The sequence below is a fragment of the Ascaphus truei genome, chromosome 3, assembly GCF_040206685.1.
Source record: "Ascaphus truei isolate aAscTru1 chromosome 3, aAscTru1.hap1, whole genome shotgun sequence".
Taxonomy (NCBI): Eukaryota; Metazoa; Chordata; class Amphibia; order Anura; family Ascaphidae; genus Ascaphus; species Ascaphus truei.
The window spans coordinates 379,242,072-379,258,869 of record NC_134485.1 but is presented as its reverse complement, the minus strand read 5'-3'; the positions used below and the strand labels follow the sequence as shown (position 1 = coordinate 379,258,869).

General features: G+C 44.1%; 1 protein-coding gene across 2 annotated transcripts in view; it reads left to right on the top strand.

Moving 5' to 3' along the window:
- Positions 1-16,798, top strand: part of PARP4 (poly(ADP-ribose) polymerase family member 4) — a 154,234-nt gene that overhangs the window by 35,940 nt on the left and 101,496 nt on the right. For both annotated transcript variants that reach the window (XM_075592310.1, XM_075592309.1), the window contains exons 11-17: positions 4,213-4,350; positions 4,906-5,004; positions 7,343-7,526; positions 12,079-12,238; positions 15,236-15,360; positions 15,461-15,592; positions 15,705-15,791. In XM_075592310.1, the coding sequence (XP_075448425.1) occupies positions 4,213-4,350; positions 4,906-5,004; positions 7,343-7,526; positions 12,079-12,238; positions 15,236-15,360; positions 15,461-15,592; positions 15,705-15,791 (925 nt within the window). The remainder of the gene's footprint in view (positions 1-4,212; positions 4,351-4,905; positions 5,005-7,342; positions 7,527-12,078; positions 12,239-15,235; positions 15,361-15,460; positions 15,593-15,704; positions 15,792-16,798) is intronic.

Here is a 16,798-nt window from a genome sequence, read left to right as displayed (position 1 = left end):
ATGGGGGTGGTGGGGGGATATTTTATATTTATGGGGGTGGTGGGGGGATATTTTATATGTATGGGGGTGGTGGGGGGATATTTTATATGTATGGGGGTGGTGGGGGGATATTTTATATGTATGGGGGTTGGTGGGGGGATATTTTATATGTATTAGGGGTGGTGGGGGGATATTTTATATGTATGGGGTGGTGGGGGGATATTTTCTATGTATGGGGGTGGTGGGGGGATATTTTATATGTATTAGGGGTGGTGGGGGAATATTTTATATGTATGGGGGGTGGGGGGATATTTTATATGTATGGGGGTGGTGGGGGGATATTTTATATGTATTAGGGGTGGTGGGGGATATTTTATATGTATGGGGGTGGGGGGATATTTTATATGTATGGGGGTGGTGGGGGATATTTTATATGTATGGGGGTGGTGGGGGGATATTTTATATGTATGGGGGTGGTGGGGGGATATTTTATATGTATGGGGGTGGTGGGGGGATATTTTATATGTATTAGGGGTGGTGGGGGATATTTTATATGTATTAGGGGTGGTGGGGGGATATTTTATATGTATGGGGGTGGTGGGGGGATATTTTATATGTATTAGGGGTGGTGGGGGATATTTAATATGTATGGGGCTGGTGGGGGGATATTTAATATGTATGGAGGTGGTGGGGGGATATTTAATATGTATGGGGGTGGTGGGGGGATATTTTATATGTATTAGGGGTGGTGGGGGGATATTTTCTATGTATGGGGTGGTGGGGGGATATTTTCTATGTATGGGGGTGGTGGGGGGATATTTTATATGTATGGGGGTGGTGGGGGGATATTTTATATGTATTAGGGGTGGTGGGGGATATTTAATATGTATGGGGGTGGTGGGGGGATATTTAATATGTATGGGGGCTGTGGGGGGATATTTAATATGTATGGGGGCTGGTGGGGGATATTTAATATGTATGGGGCTGGTGGGGGGATATTTAATATGTATGGGGTGGTGGGGGGATATTTTATATGTATGGGGGTGGTGGGGGGATATTTTATATGTATTAGGGGTGGTGGGGGGATATTTTATATGTATGGGGGTGGGGGGATATTTTATATGTATGGGGGTGGTGGGGGGATATTTTATATGTATGGGGGTGGTGGGGGGATATTTTATATGTATGGGGGTGGTGGGGGGATATTTTATATGTATGGGGGTGGTGGGGGATATTTTATATGTATGGGGGTGGTGGGGGGATATTTTATATGTATTAGGGGTGGTGGGGGATATTTTATATGTATTAGGGGTGGTGGGGGGATATTTTATATGTATGGGGGTGGTGGGGGATATTTTATATGTATTAGGGGTGGTGGGGGATATTTAATATGTATGGGGCTGGTGGGGGATATTTAATATGTATGGGGGTGGTGGGGGGATATTTAATATGTATGGGGGTGGTGGGGGGATATTTTATATGTATTAGGGGTGGTGGGGGGATATTTTCTATGTATGGGGTGGTGGGGGGATATTTTCTATGTATGGGGGTGGTGGGGGGATATTTTATATGTATGGGGGTGGTGGGGGATATTTTCTATGTATGGGGGTGGTGGGGGGATATTTTATATGTATGGGGGTGGTGGGGGGATATTTTATATGTATTAGGGGTGGTGGGGGATATTTAATATGTATGGGGGTGGTGGGGGGATATTTAATATGTATGGGGGTGGTGGGGGGATATTTAATATGTATGGGGGCTGTGGGGGGATATTTAATATGTATGGGGGCTGGTGGGGGATATTTAATATGTATGGGGCTGGTGGGGGGATATTTAATATGTATGGGGTGGTGGGGGGATATTTTATATGTATGGGGGTGGTGGGGAGATATTTTATATGTATGGGGTGGTGGGGGGATATTTTGTATGTATGGGGTGGTGGGGGGATATTTTATATGTATGGGGTGGTGGGGGGATATTTTATATGTATTAGGGGTGGTGGGGGTATATTTAATATGTATTAGGGGTGGTGAGGGATATTTTATATGTATGGGGGTGGTGGGGGATATTTTATATGTATTAGGGGTGGTGGGGGGATATTTTATATGTATTAGGGGTGGTGAGGGGATATTTTATATGTATGGGGGTGGTGGGGGATATTTTATATGTATTAGGGGTGGTGGGGGGATATTTAATAAATATGGGGTGGTGGGGGGATATTTAATATATATGGGGTGGTGGGGGGATATTTTATATGTATTAGGGGTGGTGGGGGGATATTTTATATGTATGGGGGTGGTGGGGGGATATTTTATATGTATGGGGGTGGTGGGGGGATATTTAATATGTATGGGGGTGGTGGGGGGATATTTAATATGTATGGGGGTGGTGGGGGGGATATTTAATATGTATGGGGGTGGTGGGGGGATATTTTATATGTATTAGGGGTGGTGGGGGGATATTTTATATGTATGGGGTGGTGTGGGGGATATTTTATATGTATTAGGGGTGGTGGGGGGATATTTTATATGTATTAGGGATGGTGGGGGGATCTTTTATATGTATTAGGGGTGGTGGGGGGATATTTTATATGTATGGGGGTGGTGGGGGGATATTTTATATGTATGGGGGTGGTGGGGGATATTTTATATGTATGGGGGTGGTGGGGGGATATTTAATATGTATTAGGGGTGGTGGGGGGATATTTAATATATATGGGGTGGTGGGGGGATATTTAATATATATGGGGGTGGTGGGGGGATATTTAATATGTATGGGGGTGGTGGGGGGGATATTTAATATGTATGGGGGTGGTGGGGGGATATTTTATATGTATGGGGGAGGTGGGGCTATATTTTATATGTATTGGGGAGGTGGGGCTTTATTTTATATGTATTGGGGAGGTATATATAATATAACCATGAAAATGGAATGTGCAGACAAAATAAGTTCCTGCCACAAAGATTCTTAGCTAATTTTGGTACCTGAAGCAGATGGAGCTAAAGTGACTTTTCCAAGGTCGCAAGGATAGCTGACACTGATATGTGAACCAGATTCAGCCACATGAAAGGCAGCGTTCTTATCAATTAACTACTCATTTATTTATTTGAGTCCCCTCTAACGTGCCATGTTTCAGATTAGAAAACACATGCAATAATTTAATATGTCATCTAAAGAGAGCCCCTTTAAAGCTTATGCCACCACAACAGTTCACACATCTTTTAGAAATTGCAATGCTAGTTCCCTCATGCCCTGAAGAGCTTACAGTCTAATTGATCACGTACTTCTCTGGCAAACCGCCCAGTCCTTTTCATGTTCAGACAAATATATAAAATCATTGTGTAGATTTTTAAATATGGCTGCCGTTCTGCTAGTTCTTTAGAGAAATACTGTATAACATACCTGTAATCGCTGCATCTTGGGAGTCAGTGCACAATTGTGACCTCTTTTACTTTAAGTATCATAACTTAACCAACTGCTAACGTAAACAGAATATATTCCACCTTACTAGGATTTGGGATCCTAATTTGGAAAACTATTCAACATATACTTAACTTTTAGACATACACAAACTCAAAAAACCCAGACCCACAGTGTTATATATTTATATATTTCATTGGGCCAACGGGAGCGCCACTGGGAAAGTGAATTAAATATACACCAGTTAGCAAAGAAGCCCCAATGCACATCCAATATGACACATTATTTAGTTAATTGCTGTACGTTTTTCTTCTCATAAATATGGGTCATTTAGTTCAAATCTTTTGTCCGAAACATACAGTATCAAGCCTGAAACCATGTAAATGTAGACCCTTTCAGCAGGGTGAATCCTTATCCGTAACTATGAGACACACATAATGTATGTATGTCTGTCTTTATTTACTGTATATAGCGCCATTAATGTACATAGCGGTGGGGGGATATTTAATATGTATGGGGTGGTGGGAGCATATTTCTGAGAAATACACGTGAGAATCATATACTGTACATAACAAATAATACAAATAACACATAAAGGGAAGAAGTGCTTCAGACATAAAAGTAACATTTAGGAAAAGGAGTCCCTGCTCCAAAGAGCTTACAATCGAATTGGTGGGTAGGAAGAACGTACAGAGACAGTAGGCAATGCATTGGTTACTTTCATACATGCAAGTCCAGTATACGTTGACAAGTTGGACCGAGGCTATGAATAATCAGAACTTGACCAGTGCTCTCAAACGTCTTTTTTTACAGTAATAAGTCGGCTGAGATTCTAAACATATATCGAATTGGAAGATTAAGTGAAGCCACAGATTTTCAGAGCAAGTTTGGAAACATCACGTCCTTACTCCATGCATCTGCCGCATCCAATTTTGTGGGGATCCTTTCCCGGTAAGAGAGGATACAGATTATTTTTTTACATTTGATCTGGGATCAATAATCAAGTAAAGAGGTAAAGCCGTTTCTGTGATCCAGCACGTAATTTGCATTATTTTAACCAAGTTGTTTTGGCCGGTAACACTCTGTTTTTTTTTTTTACTGCGGAGCTTGTTTCTCTGGTACTAAAGAGATGCATTTTTGTTTTTTCTCACAAGAATAACACGTCTTGTTTCTAAACTGGTAAGATTCGGACATGTTCCATGTAGACTGAGGCCTACACAATGAGTTATGTTTGGAATGATGGATTTTCAAACTAAAAATAGTCAGTCTTGGAGTATTAGTATGCAGCTTGCAAATTACATCTTGTTAGCTGGTGATACTGGGATGTAGAGCTGGTAAGTTGAGCAGTGAGGCATATCCTGGACAAAGTAGTAATGCCCATAAACAAGACTGGTTACTTTACATATCAGAAAATTGACATCACTCATGTGTTGCGGTACAGACTCATGATGGCCACTCATCCATTGTATGTGGGCTTGATGTTCTATTTCCCATTTCTCTCCCTAGTGGGTTACTGTTGCCAAAAGTGATTGAAGAAGATCTGGGCTTGGAGAGGACTGATATCGGAAACCTTGGAAGTGGCATTTATTTCAGTGATTCAATAAGGTTTGAAAAACAGATTATCATAACTTTAACAATATTATTTTTTATTTATAATACGTCTCCTAAGGCCTCGGTCCCGCTGCGCTCGTTGGCGCGGGCGGCGGGTCGCGAGTTCCCCACCAGCAGGGGAATCCTCGCGAGCTGGTCCCGGTCCCCCCTGGCTGCACAGAGCACTACACGCTGTAGCGCGTCAGCCGCTGGAGACACCACAGAATGGTGTTTCCTAGCGTTGACGCGTGACGTGTGTGGCTGTGAGCCAATGGGGAGGGGAGGCTTCGGGAGGAGGAGAGGCTTCGGGGAGCGGGGAGGAGTGTGGAGTGAAAGCAGGTGAGTGCCTTTCTCTGTGTGTGTGTCTGAGTGCGTGCCTGTCTGTGTGTGTATGTGTCTGAGTGAGTGCCTGTGTGTGTGTGTGTGCCCGAGTGCCTGCCTCTGTCTGTGTGTGTGTGTGTGTGTGTGTGAGTGCCTGCCTGTGTGTGCGTGCGTGTGTGTGTATGAGTGCGTGAGTGCCTGCCTGTGTGTGTGTGTGCGCGTGTGTATGAATGAGTGCCTGCGTGTGTGTGTTTAAACTTACCTTCCAGCTCCAGCCCGAGTCCGTGGAGGGAGGGGGGGGGAGAGTAGCGGGTCCCTCCGCTCAAGCCACGCCCCCCTCCCTGTCAAACCGCCCACCTCCCGCCCACCTCCCGATCAAACCTCCCACCTCCCGCTCCGGCTCCCGCTCCCTACAGACCGCATATCGCGGTCTGTGTATCTCAGCGCACCGCCTGTCAGCAGCGCAGGTGCGCTGACTCTGGGAGCGGGGCCTTAGCCTAACTCCTCGCGGTGCCAGGTTTATATAGCTTAACTATGTATACCTGTCATATTCTCTAAATAAACAATTAACCCATTAGTAGCCATAGTGGCCATGAAGGCATGCATCAGTAATTTGCCATGTGTTCATTAGCTTACAATTTGGGGAGTGTCTATTAACAGGAGAAGTTGAGTTAGTACAGTATTTATTTATAATGCTATTTACCAAATAAAACAGGAGTTCAAGGCAAGGTTAAAGCTGCAGCTCAAGCAATATACATGTGTTTTTTTAATCAATTCTATACTATGAGCAAATACTTGCAGCTTTTAAAAAATATATATATTTTTTTTTTAAAGAAATGTTTTATGTATGCTAATGTAACAAGGATTTTTGTTTCTATAGCAACCATTTACAAAGTCACATCCCCTTCCTCTCCTGAGAGAGGCTCTGGCTCTTGAGCCCTGCCCTCTCTCTAGCAGTGCCCCAATTGTATCTAGTGCCTACCTGGTCACATGATCTTCCACACAGAACTTTGCATCTTGGGTATTCTTCTGCAGCCCTAACACTGATATAAAGAACCCCCGAGCCGAATCTTCAGCGATCAATTACAGGAGAACCGTCAGTGTGCAGATTGTATCGATGCACATATTTAATGGAATTTTTTTTTAAACAGGAGCTTGAACTGCAGCTTTAAATGGCAGCCAATCAATGCTATGGAAACTAAACCAGAAAAAAAAATAATCAATAGTTTCATCATCATTGAGTTCTTGAAAAATTAAGAATACATTTATTACTCTTTTGAAACATGACGAGTATAATATCCATATTATAGCTTTAATGCAGCTTGCACAGAGTTAATTGAAGATCACTATCTTTTGTGCTGGTTAATGTTTTTGAGAAAACCACAAGAAATTAAATCGCAGTTAAAAATATTTAGCTCAGCTTTTATTTGTTGGAAAATTACTTATGAGAAAAAAAGTGGTACCTTTTTTCTGATGGCCAAAAAATAAACTATACAGGAGCAGATTTCTCTGGAGCGCAACAGCATAAATATGAAAGTGAAAAGAAAAATGTGTGATGAGTAGTCCGGGATAAGCAGCTTTCACCTGTAAATTGTTGAAAAAGTAAAGAGCCGGCACTTCGGAGGGTTTTTTGTGTAAGAAGGTTTATTGTGAGATCGATGTTTCGGTCCCTATTTGGGCCTTTGACAGATTCTCATCGGAATTCTGCTTTCCGTGGAAGTCTGAGCACCCGTGGCAGACACCGCTGGATAACTGTGAGTTCCTCTTTTGTTTTCAACCTTTAAATTGCTGACATTTCACAGCATAAGTTGTTGCTGACTCCACGATGTGCAACAATGAAAATACATTTTTCTTTGGAAAGCGTTGCGCTGAACAGATGTCATACTACAGTATACAGTTGACACATGTAATTTAGATGAAGCATATTGTAAATATCTACATTAGTGTCAGTGGGTCTTAGGTTATCGTGTAACCAAATATACATTGATATGTTTGCATGCCAATGTTTCCATATTTCTCTTTTTCCATACAGTACAAGTTTAAAGTATTCAGTACCCAGTGAAACCAATGGAGCCCGACACTTAGTAGTATGTGATGTGGCTCTTGGTACATGCACAGACCTCTATAGGAGAGACTTTTCATTAACTGAAGCTCCCCATGGATCCCAAAGTGTGCATGGCATTCGTAAAGTGGCAGGTGTAATGTCTGACTTTGAGGTGAGTTATAATGGAGGCACAGAGTCTTATGAGGCTTTGGAATATTTACTGACTATTAAAATACTAACTCTATAAAGACTGGTCACTTTGAAAACATTGTTGAAACTCTATAAGATTCAAAGAAAAATACATCTTACCATGTATTTATCAGTAGATGAATTACTACCAGAGGGATTGACTTGCTTGATTATATTATAAATTGGAATAAAATGCATACACAAATCACAAATCAATATTCTAATAATAATAAATTATTCTCTGTTTTGTGAGCTTTTGGATTTTAATCTATTTATATATCTGTGTCTACACTCATCACTGACCCAAAACCTCTTGAATTCAGACCTACTTTCCTCCTTGTTTAAAAGTGCATTCACACTTAAGTCAAAATTGGGAGTACGGTTTGTGTGGTGTAAAGGATTATCAGAGGGATCTCATTACCTATGTCACGCAATAATTGGAAATTGTATTTATTTGTGTTGCTTCTTTAACATCAATTGTATCATAAAAATATCAGGTGTGTCATATTTGTTATTGCAGACAAATATGTTCTTTATCTAAAACGTTAGGCTACAATCATGGAATGTTCACAAACAAACTTTCTAATTATTCTGCCCTCTAAGCAGCAATGGCCTAGAAATATTTAGGCATTTTATCCATTAACAGCTGAAAAAAAAGCTGTGTGTGCTGTGCACGCGCATAGTAAGTGAAACTTCTTTGACTTTTGTCACAGAAATTGTATTTGTATTGGTGATTTTTTAATTAAAAATCAAAATACAATTTCATTGATAAAACGCAAATACATTTGACTTATAATGTGCGTGCTCGGCACACATCCCCTGTATTAGCTATTTGCACTGAGTGTGAATATGTGTGTCAGTGTATGTCAGTAAGTGTGTGTGTATGTGTGTCAGTCAGTGTGTGTGTTTGTGTGTGTATGTTTGTCAGTCAGTGTATGTGTAAGTCAGTCAGTAAGTCAGTGTGTGTGTCTGTCAGTCTGTGTAAGTGTGTCAGTGTGTGTGTGTATGTATGTGTGTCAGTCAGTGTGTGTCAGTCAGTGTGTGTATGTGTGTCAGTCAGTATGTGAGTCAGTGTGTGTGAGTCTGTGTGGGGGTCAGTCAGTGTGTGTGTGGGGGGTGTGTGTGGGGGTCAGCCAGTGTGTGTGTGGGGGTCCGTCAGTGTGTGTGTGTGGGGGTCCGTCAGTGTATGTGGGGGGGTCAGTCAGTGTGTGTGTGGGGGTCTGTGTGGTGGTCAGTCAGTGTGTGTGTGTGGGTGAGTGTGGGGGTGTGTGTGGGGGTCAGTCAGTGTGGTTGTGGGGGTCTGTGTGGGGGTCAGTCAGTGTGTGTGGGGGGGTCCGTCAGTGTGTGTGGGGGGGGTCCGTCAGTGTGTGGGGGGGGTCAGTCAGTGTGTGTGTGGGGGTCAGAAAGTGTGTGTGTGGGGGTCAGAAAGTGTGTGTGTGGGGGTCAGTCAGTGTGTGTGTGGGGGTCAGTCAGTGTGTGTGTGGGGGTCAGTCAGTGTGTGTGTGGGGGTCAGTCAGTGTGTGTGTGGGGGTCAGTCAGTGTGTGTGTGGGGGTCAGTCAGTGTGTGTGTGGGGGTCAGTCAGTGTGTGTGTGGGGGTCAGTCAGTGTGTGTGTGTGGGGGTCCGTAAGTGTGTGTGTGGGGGTCAGTCAGTGTGTGTGTGGGGGGGTCAGTCAGTGTGTGTGTGTGTGGGAGTCAGTCAGTGTGTGTGTGGGGGTCAGTCAGTGTGTGTGTGGGGGTCTGTGTGGGGGTCAGTCAGTGTGTGTGTGGGGGTCAGTCAGTGTGTGTGGGGGTCCGTCAGTGTGTGTATGGGGGTCAGTCAGTGTGTGTGTGGGGGTCAGTCAGTGTGTGTGTGGGGGTCAGTCAGTGTGTGTGTGGGAGTCAGTCAGTGTGTGTGTGGGGGTCAGTCAGTGTGTGTGGGGGTCTCTGAGGGGGTCAGTCAGTGTGTGTGTGTGTGTGTGTGGGGGTGTGTGTGGGGGTCTGTGGGGGTCAGTCAGTGTGGTTGTGGGGTTCTGTGTGGGGATCAGTCAGTGTGTGTGTGGGGATCAGTCAGTGTGTGTGTGGGGGTCAGTCAGTGTGTGTGTGGGGGTTAGTCAGTGTGTGTGTGGGGGTTAGTCAGTGTGTGTGTGGGGGTCCGTAAGTGTGTGTGTGGGGGTCAGTCAGTGTGTGTGTGTGGGGGTCCGTAAGTGTGTGTGTGGGGGTCAGTCAGTGTGTGTGTGGGGGGTTCAGTCAGTGTGTGTGTGGGAGTCAGTCAGTGTGTGTGTGGGGGTCAGTCAGTGTGTGTGTGGGGGTCAGTCAGTGTGTGTGTGGGGGTCAGTCAGTGTGTGTGTGTGTGGGGGTCTGTGTGGGAGTCAGTCAGTGTGTGTGTGGGGGTCAGTGTGTGTGTGGGGGTCAGTGTGTGTGTGGGGGTCAGTCAGTGTGTGTGGGGGGGTCAGTCAGTGTGTGTGTGGGGGTCAGTCAATGTGTGTGTGGGGGTCAGTCAGTGTGTGTGTGGGGGTCAGTCAGTGTGTGTGTGGGGGTCAGTCAGTGTGTGTGTGGGGGTCAGTCAGTGTGTGTGTGGGGGTCAGTCAGTGTGTGTGGGGGTCAGTCAGTGTGTGTGTGGGGGTGGGGGTGTGGGGGTCAGTCAGTGTGTCTGGGGGTCAGTCAGTGTGTGTGGGGGTCAGTCAATGTGTGTGGGGGTCAGTCAAGGTCTGTGTGGGGGTCAGTCAAGGTCTGTGTGGGGGTCAGTCAGTGTGTGTGTGTGTGTGTGTGGGGGGGCCAGTCAGTGTGTGTGTGTGTGTGTCCTGCTGCAGCCAGGGGCGGGGTGTAAAATTGCGCACCACTTCTCCCCCTCCCCTTCTGCGCCCCCCCCCCTTCACAAATTCTGCGCACCCCCCCACCCCCGCGCCACAAGTTCTGCGCACACCCCTCCCCTTGCGGGGTATATGCCCCCGGCACGGGTATGAGTGACCGGCCGCGGGCGAGATTACCCGTCCGCTGCCCGGCCCGCCCGGGTCACCCTTTCTTCCAGGAGCCGGCGCCGAGCCCCTGTGCCGCGCGTGTGTTGCGCAGTATGTCACCGCTTCCTGCGGGCGCAGGGGGCCCGCGAACGCGTGTGGGGGGAACGACGCCGCTGCCAGCCGCTTCTGCGCATGTGTGGCGTCCGTCGGCGGCGCCATCACAACTGCGCATGCGCGGCATGGCAGCGGCCGTTAGGAGCGGCGGCTATTGCCGCCGCATATGTCACGGTGTGTGGGAATGTGTGGGGCTCGGGGGAGGGGGGGCTCGGGGGGGGGGTGTGGGGGGTGAACAGAATTTTGTATAATTTCTCCCCTCTCCCTCTTTTTTTTTTTTTACATGATGGGCACAGGGAGGACTGATATCCCGGCTGGATTAGTTGATAGTCTGTGGCATAGTCAAATGCCTCTAACACCACCGGGGAATTAAAGTCCAGGCAATGCTCTCTGTTCTGAGGGTATTATTACCATTTTAGGCCGAATTTGTTTTTAAACTTTTTTTTTTTTTTAAAGTGAAACTTCTTTAGTGGCACCTCTGATGGGATAAAACTGGATAGATGTGGGGCGAAATGTGAAACGGAAGTGACGTCACGTAATGGACGCCGCTCCGCTCACACCGCCCCTGTCACATGTCGCCGCCGCAACATGTGACAGGGGCGGTGTGAGCGGAGCGGCGTCCATTACGTGACGTCACTTCCGTTTCACATTTCGCCCCACATCTATCCAGTTTTATCCCATCAGAGGTGCCACTAAAGAAGTTTCACTTTAAAAAAAAAAAAAGTTTAAAAACAAATTCGGCCTAAAATGGTAATAATACCCTCAGAACAGAGAGCATTGCCTGGACTTTAATTCCCCGGTGGTGTTAGAGGCATTTGACTATGCCACAGACTATCAACTAATCCAGCCGGGATATCAGTCCTCCCTGTGCCCATCATGTAAAAAAAAAAAAAGAGGGAGAGGGGAGAAATTATACAAAATTCTGTTTTAAATAGCTTTTGTGTACTCACAATTGTCACAACCCAGAAATGTGGTAGATGCACCAATACATCTTCTGTAATTATCATCATGATTGATGAAGTAGAATCGAATATATTCTTTTTCTCAGAATACTAACCTCTTTTCTGCCAGAGGAGACCGCAGGAAGGGTGTTTGTGCATGGAAGAGAAATAGATCACATGAAGACATTAGTATGTAGCTCTTGGCTAGTTAGTGATGAATTGGAAAGTTAGGAGATGTTCAGTATTTCGTAGGACCCATTGTAACAGCTCCCCATAATAATAAACGTTATGACTATTTCTAGTTACATGTAGAAGTATTTGCAGTTAAAAATATTAACATTTTCTTAACCCCTTTGCTGGCAGAAGTTCAAGTATACTAATGTAATTCAGCACTATCGAACAACAAAGCGGATACCTTGAATTGTGTTGTATTGTGTTGCCAACCCTCTGGATAACTAATACTCAATAGCCACATATTGATCAATAAGAAATGAACACACATTGCACATTATTGTGATCTGCTTCTTTCTATTTTTTTAATAGGACGATGAATTTGTTGTGTATAAAACAAATCAAGTAAAAATGAGCTATGTTGTTCAGTTTTGTACCAGTGAAGACCAAGTGACCTTTGAGCCTGATGATTTTTGTAATGAGGATGAGCAACCAGAGGAAGATGTTGGGAGTGTGCAAATACAATCAGAAGGTAAGAAATGTTAGTCCGATAATTTAGGCTTCTATAAAATGCCGGAAACATGCAGATATGGGAAAGGAATAAAAAACCTCAGAAAATACCTTCACCTTGTTACAGTACCTTGTTTTCGTCTTTGTCATGTGCAAAGTTTGGTTACCGTAGAATTACACTATCTAGGTCAACATGTGGTACTAGCTTCCTGAAATGTAGCAACAGAATGCACCCCCCTTTACAGTATTAGAGACTAAGGCCAAGAGAGCTTATGTGAAGAAAATGATGTTCAGTGATGATCCATTCACATAAAAATGTTGTTAAAAAATAGTCTTCTGCTTAAGTCTATGGGGGGAGATTTACAAAGCTCTAATATGGCTTACCTGCCATGTAAGTCAGTGGCAGTTAATGCGAGATTTCTGTGCGATAACCCTCATTGGAGCTTGGTGAATCCTGGGGTATAGTGTTTATGCTCTCAGTTGACCTTCACACAGTAGTTTCTGATTCCTTTTGGTCAGGACTGTGTAAAATGTGTGTAAAATTAATAGTGTATTCAATCCCATGTTTAGGTGTCAAGGAGCAGTGTACAGGAATGTGAGAATCTATTTTCCAAACAATGAAATCTTTTAAACAAGATATTGTAAAAATATAAACCGTGTAAAGCCTTGGCTGGTTTAATAACGTTTGTTTTCAAAGAAATTGTAGAAATCACACAAAGAAGATCTCAAATAATAAGCAGTGAGGAACCGGTTACACATTTTTTTATTTTATTTTAATGTTGATTGCTAAATGATGAGGCGACAAAAACTAGAGTGGTTTAAAACAACCTGGAGCTGCTTTGCGTTGTAGCCATGCATACAACATTTTTATGGTACGCCTATTTAACTCCCCAAAACGTAAATATTTGGGGTTTCATGAAAACTCTGTTATCTTATTTATTTTCTTCGCAACCCATTCCTTTGGACACCCCAACCAGGTCTTTTGGGGGGATAACCAACTAATCATACATTGTTGGTATGTTTGCCAGGTGTCCTTTATTGAACTGGACTGTCCTGTATTTGGACGCTGGCCAATAAAAAATCCGAGAGAATACTGGACATGTATGTGTCTGGTATTAGCTCTCTGGACTTAGTGAACTGATGGGCTTGGGGCTCAGAGCAGGGCTGTTAGGGGGCTGGGCAGTTTCCTCCATCCTGATTGGCTGCACTACCCAGCAACAGCCAATCAGGAGGAGGTGTCAGGAGTTTGGGGGTGGGGCCAAGGTGGAGGAAATGGCGTAGAGCAGAGAGAGGCGAGGCTGTGAGTGTGTGTATGTGTGTGTATGTGTGTGTGCCTGTCTCTGTCTGTGAGTCCGAGTCTGTCTGTGTGTGTGTTTTCTGTGGTTCTGTGCGGGGGCTGTGGGGAAGAGAAAAAAGAGAGGGATGGGGTGGGGGGAAGAGACATTGAGAGGGATGGGGGGAAGTGTGAGAAGATGAGCGCTGGTGGGGGGCGGGTCAGTGTATGACTGCAGGTATGTTATTTATAAATGATCTGACTGTTAAGTTATTTTTCTTAATTTCACTCCGTTTGCACCAACGGCGCTCCATCCCCTAGAATTTTGATTTGTTTTACAAAATAGAATATGAAATGGTGCATACTTGGAGTGAAATTTAGAAAATGACGTAACGGTCAGATAATTTATAAATAACATACCTCCCCACTGACATTTCTCGAGCGTGTCGCACCTTCCACCATTGTGTCCAGTATTTTTGGAGAAGCCATCTGGCAACCCTAAATGTTGCTGTGTAAAAGTGCAGACATACGTTTAAAGGGACACGTTAAAGTGGATAAGAAGCAAAAAGTGACGCATAATGGAGCCTATGTACTAAGAAAGAAATAGCTGTTCCTGCACTCTCGTATAATAAGTTATTGCGGGAGCTGTACTCCATGTGAGCAAAGTCTGTATCAAGATTAATGCGAAGAAATCATCTGTTGCAGTTCACAGTTCAAAAGGGGAGGTGAAATAATTCACTGTGAACTGCAAAAGACAGCGTGCTATTCTTCTCCACATTGAGCCTAAGTACTTAGCGCATATTTAAAATGTTTTGTGCCTCAAACTTTGTGCTAAAAATAGTTCAAAACTTGATCGTCATATGACACATAGTTATTTTTATCGCATTATGTTGAATACCTAATGGATACAGTTTGCAACGCTTAGTACATAGACCCCAATAAGTGCTCATTTGCGTGTCATTACCCAGAATACTTTGCACTGTTAAGTTTAATAGCCTAACGTTAACCTAAATTAATGTTGGGTTAATCATAACATCTATACACTAAAGCAAATAACCTGGCGTGAACCCAGTGCTATGCCTTAAATAACGTATGGTTATTTTGTTTCTGTTCGTGCTAATGATATACAAAAGAAGAGTTCCTTCTAACATTGCATATCCACTAAAGGCCGTATGTGTTAGCACAGGGATTTAACCTGACTTTATTTAGATCATACCTAAAGGTGGCATTCGCTCCCTGCGGACCCCTAAATATGGTACATTTTCTCTCCTGTCTCTCTTCTGTCTCTCTCTCCTGTCTCTCTCCTGTCTCTCTCTCCTGTCTCCCTCTCTTCCTATCCCTCTCTCAACTTTCTCCCCTCTCTCCATATATCAGGGTCTGTAGGGAGCTAACATACTTTAGGTAAGACATAAATTAACGTTGGGTTATTTGAAGCAAGCTAAGCTAGTGCTAAAGTAACCTAATGTTAACCCTATGCTAAATTACGTTAAATGAGTTAACTGACGTCCGTTGTTTTTGCTTATGACTAGCTTAGTGGATTTGAGTTAAACTCGGGGAAAATAACGTCCATTGCTAATTTAGTTATGTTATTTACCCTGATTTAACAGAGTAGTGTGCCTGGGGACCTGTCTGAGACGCGAATGTGTGCATTGTTATTCATGAAATGGGACCTGACTTGGGTTCTCTAAGAAACACACAGCACTATACTACGTGCAGAGGACTTTACTAAACCAATACTTTTAACAGAGACACCATTTGAGGATCTCGCCCCTTCAAATGATATAAAAGCTGGTCTTCAGGATATTCATGGCAACCAGATTCCTTTGGAAGGGATTCATGTGAAAGGAAGAATAATGGACCTCGTAGCTCAAGTATGTTTATAGGAACCACGTTCAAAGGTCGATCATTCCGAGAGCAACCCGACATTATTTTCTCTCGGTTACTAATAATAATATTTCCCTTCTCTTTTAGGTTGTGGTTTTTCAGACTTATAAAAATACCAACACCTTCCCTATTGAGGCCAAATATGTCTTTCCTCTGGACAGCACAGCAGCTGTGTGTGGGTTTGAAGCATTTATCAATGGAAAACACATTGTAGGAGAGGTACTCTAACAGTAGAATGTGTACTTTTTGTAGCAGTACTATTGTTGTTGTTACACTTTGTGTCCGTGCAGATCCATTACTGTGACTTAATATTACACAACTCTATCTGCAGGTTAAAGAAAAGAAGCAAGCACATCGGGAGTACAGAACGGCTATCACTCAGGGTCACGGGGCTTACCTCATGGATCAGGATGCACCTGTAGGTTTGCTTGCTAATATATCTATATTTTATCAATAAGGTTAAAGAACAAGTGTGATACTCAACTTACACCATGAGAGAGTTATGTCCCCTAACGGAAAAGTGTAATTTGTGGAACCAGTGCTGATTTCCCCAATTCTCATTAATCTACATCCCATTTTTTGAGTGACAATCGGGATGAAATGCATGTTCAAGCATAACATAACAACGTATGATAACATACCTGACATTACACTATATATTTCCATTACTGTTCACAAAGGCCAGTATTTAAGGAATCTGTGTACATGAGCATAACAAACATATACATTGTTTTAAGATTTACCATGTATATACAACTAGCTGATAGACCCGGCGTTGCCCGGAATGTGAATGGATAAAATAAAAAATAATGTTGTTTGTAATAAAAAGTATATGAATGAAATAGAATGAAAAGAAAGAGTAATATATAAAATTTGTAAAAATATTTTATTGTCGTTGATGAAGAATAAAAACTGGTATATACATTTGTAATAAACATATGTAAGAGTCCATGTGATAATAATTGGTATAGTAATAAATGATTGTTGTTATGAAATGCAAGGGTGTGGGTGGGGGTGTGCTAAGAGAAAGGGTGGGTGGGGGTGTGGGAAGAGGAAGGGTGGGTGGGGGTGTGGGAAGAGGAAGGGTGGGTGGGTGGGGGTGTGGGAAGAGGAAGGGTGGGTGGGTGGGGGTGTGGGAAGAGGAAGGGTGGGTGGGTGCGGCTGTGGGAAGAGGAAGGGTGGGTGGGTGGGGGTGTGGGAAGAGGAAGGGTGGGTGGGGGTGTGGGAACAGGAAGGGTGGGTGGGTGGGGGTGTGAGAAGAGGAATGGTGTGTGGGTGGGGATGTGGGAAGAGGAAGGGTGGGTGGGGGTGTGTGAAGAGGAAGGGTGGGTGGGGGTGTGTGAAGAGGAAGGGTGGGTGGGTGGGGATGTGTGAAGAGGAAGGGTGGGTGGGTGGGGGTGTGTGAAGAGGAAGGGTGGGTGGGTG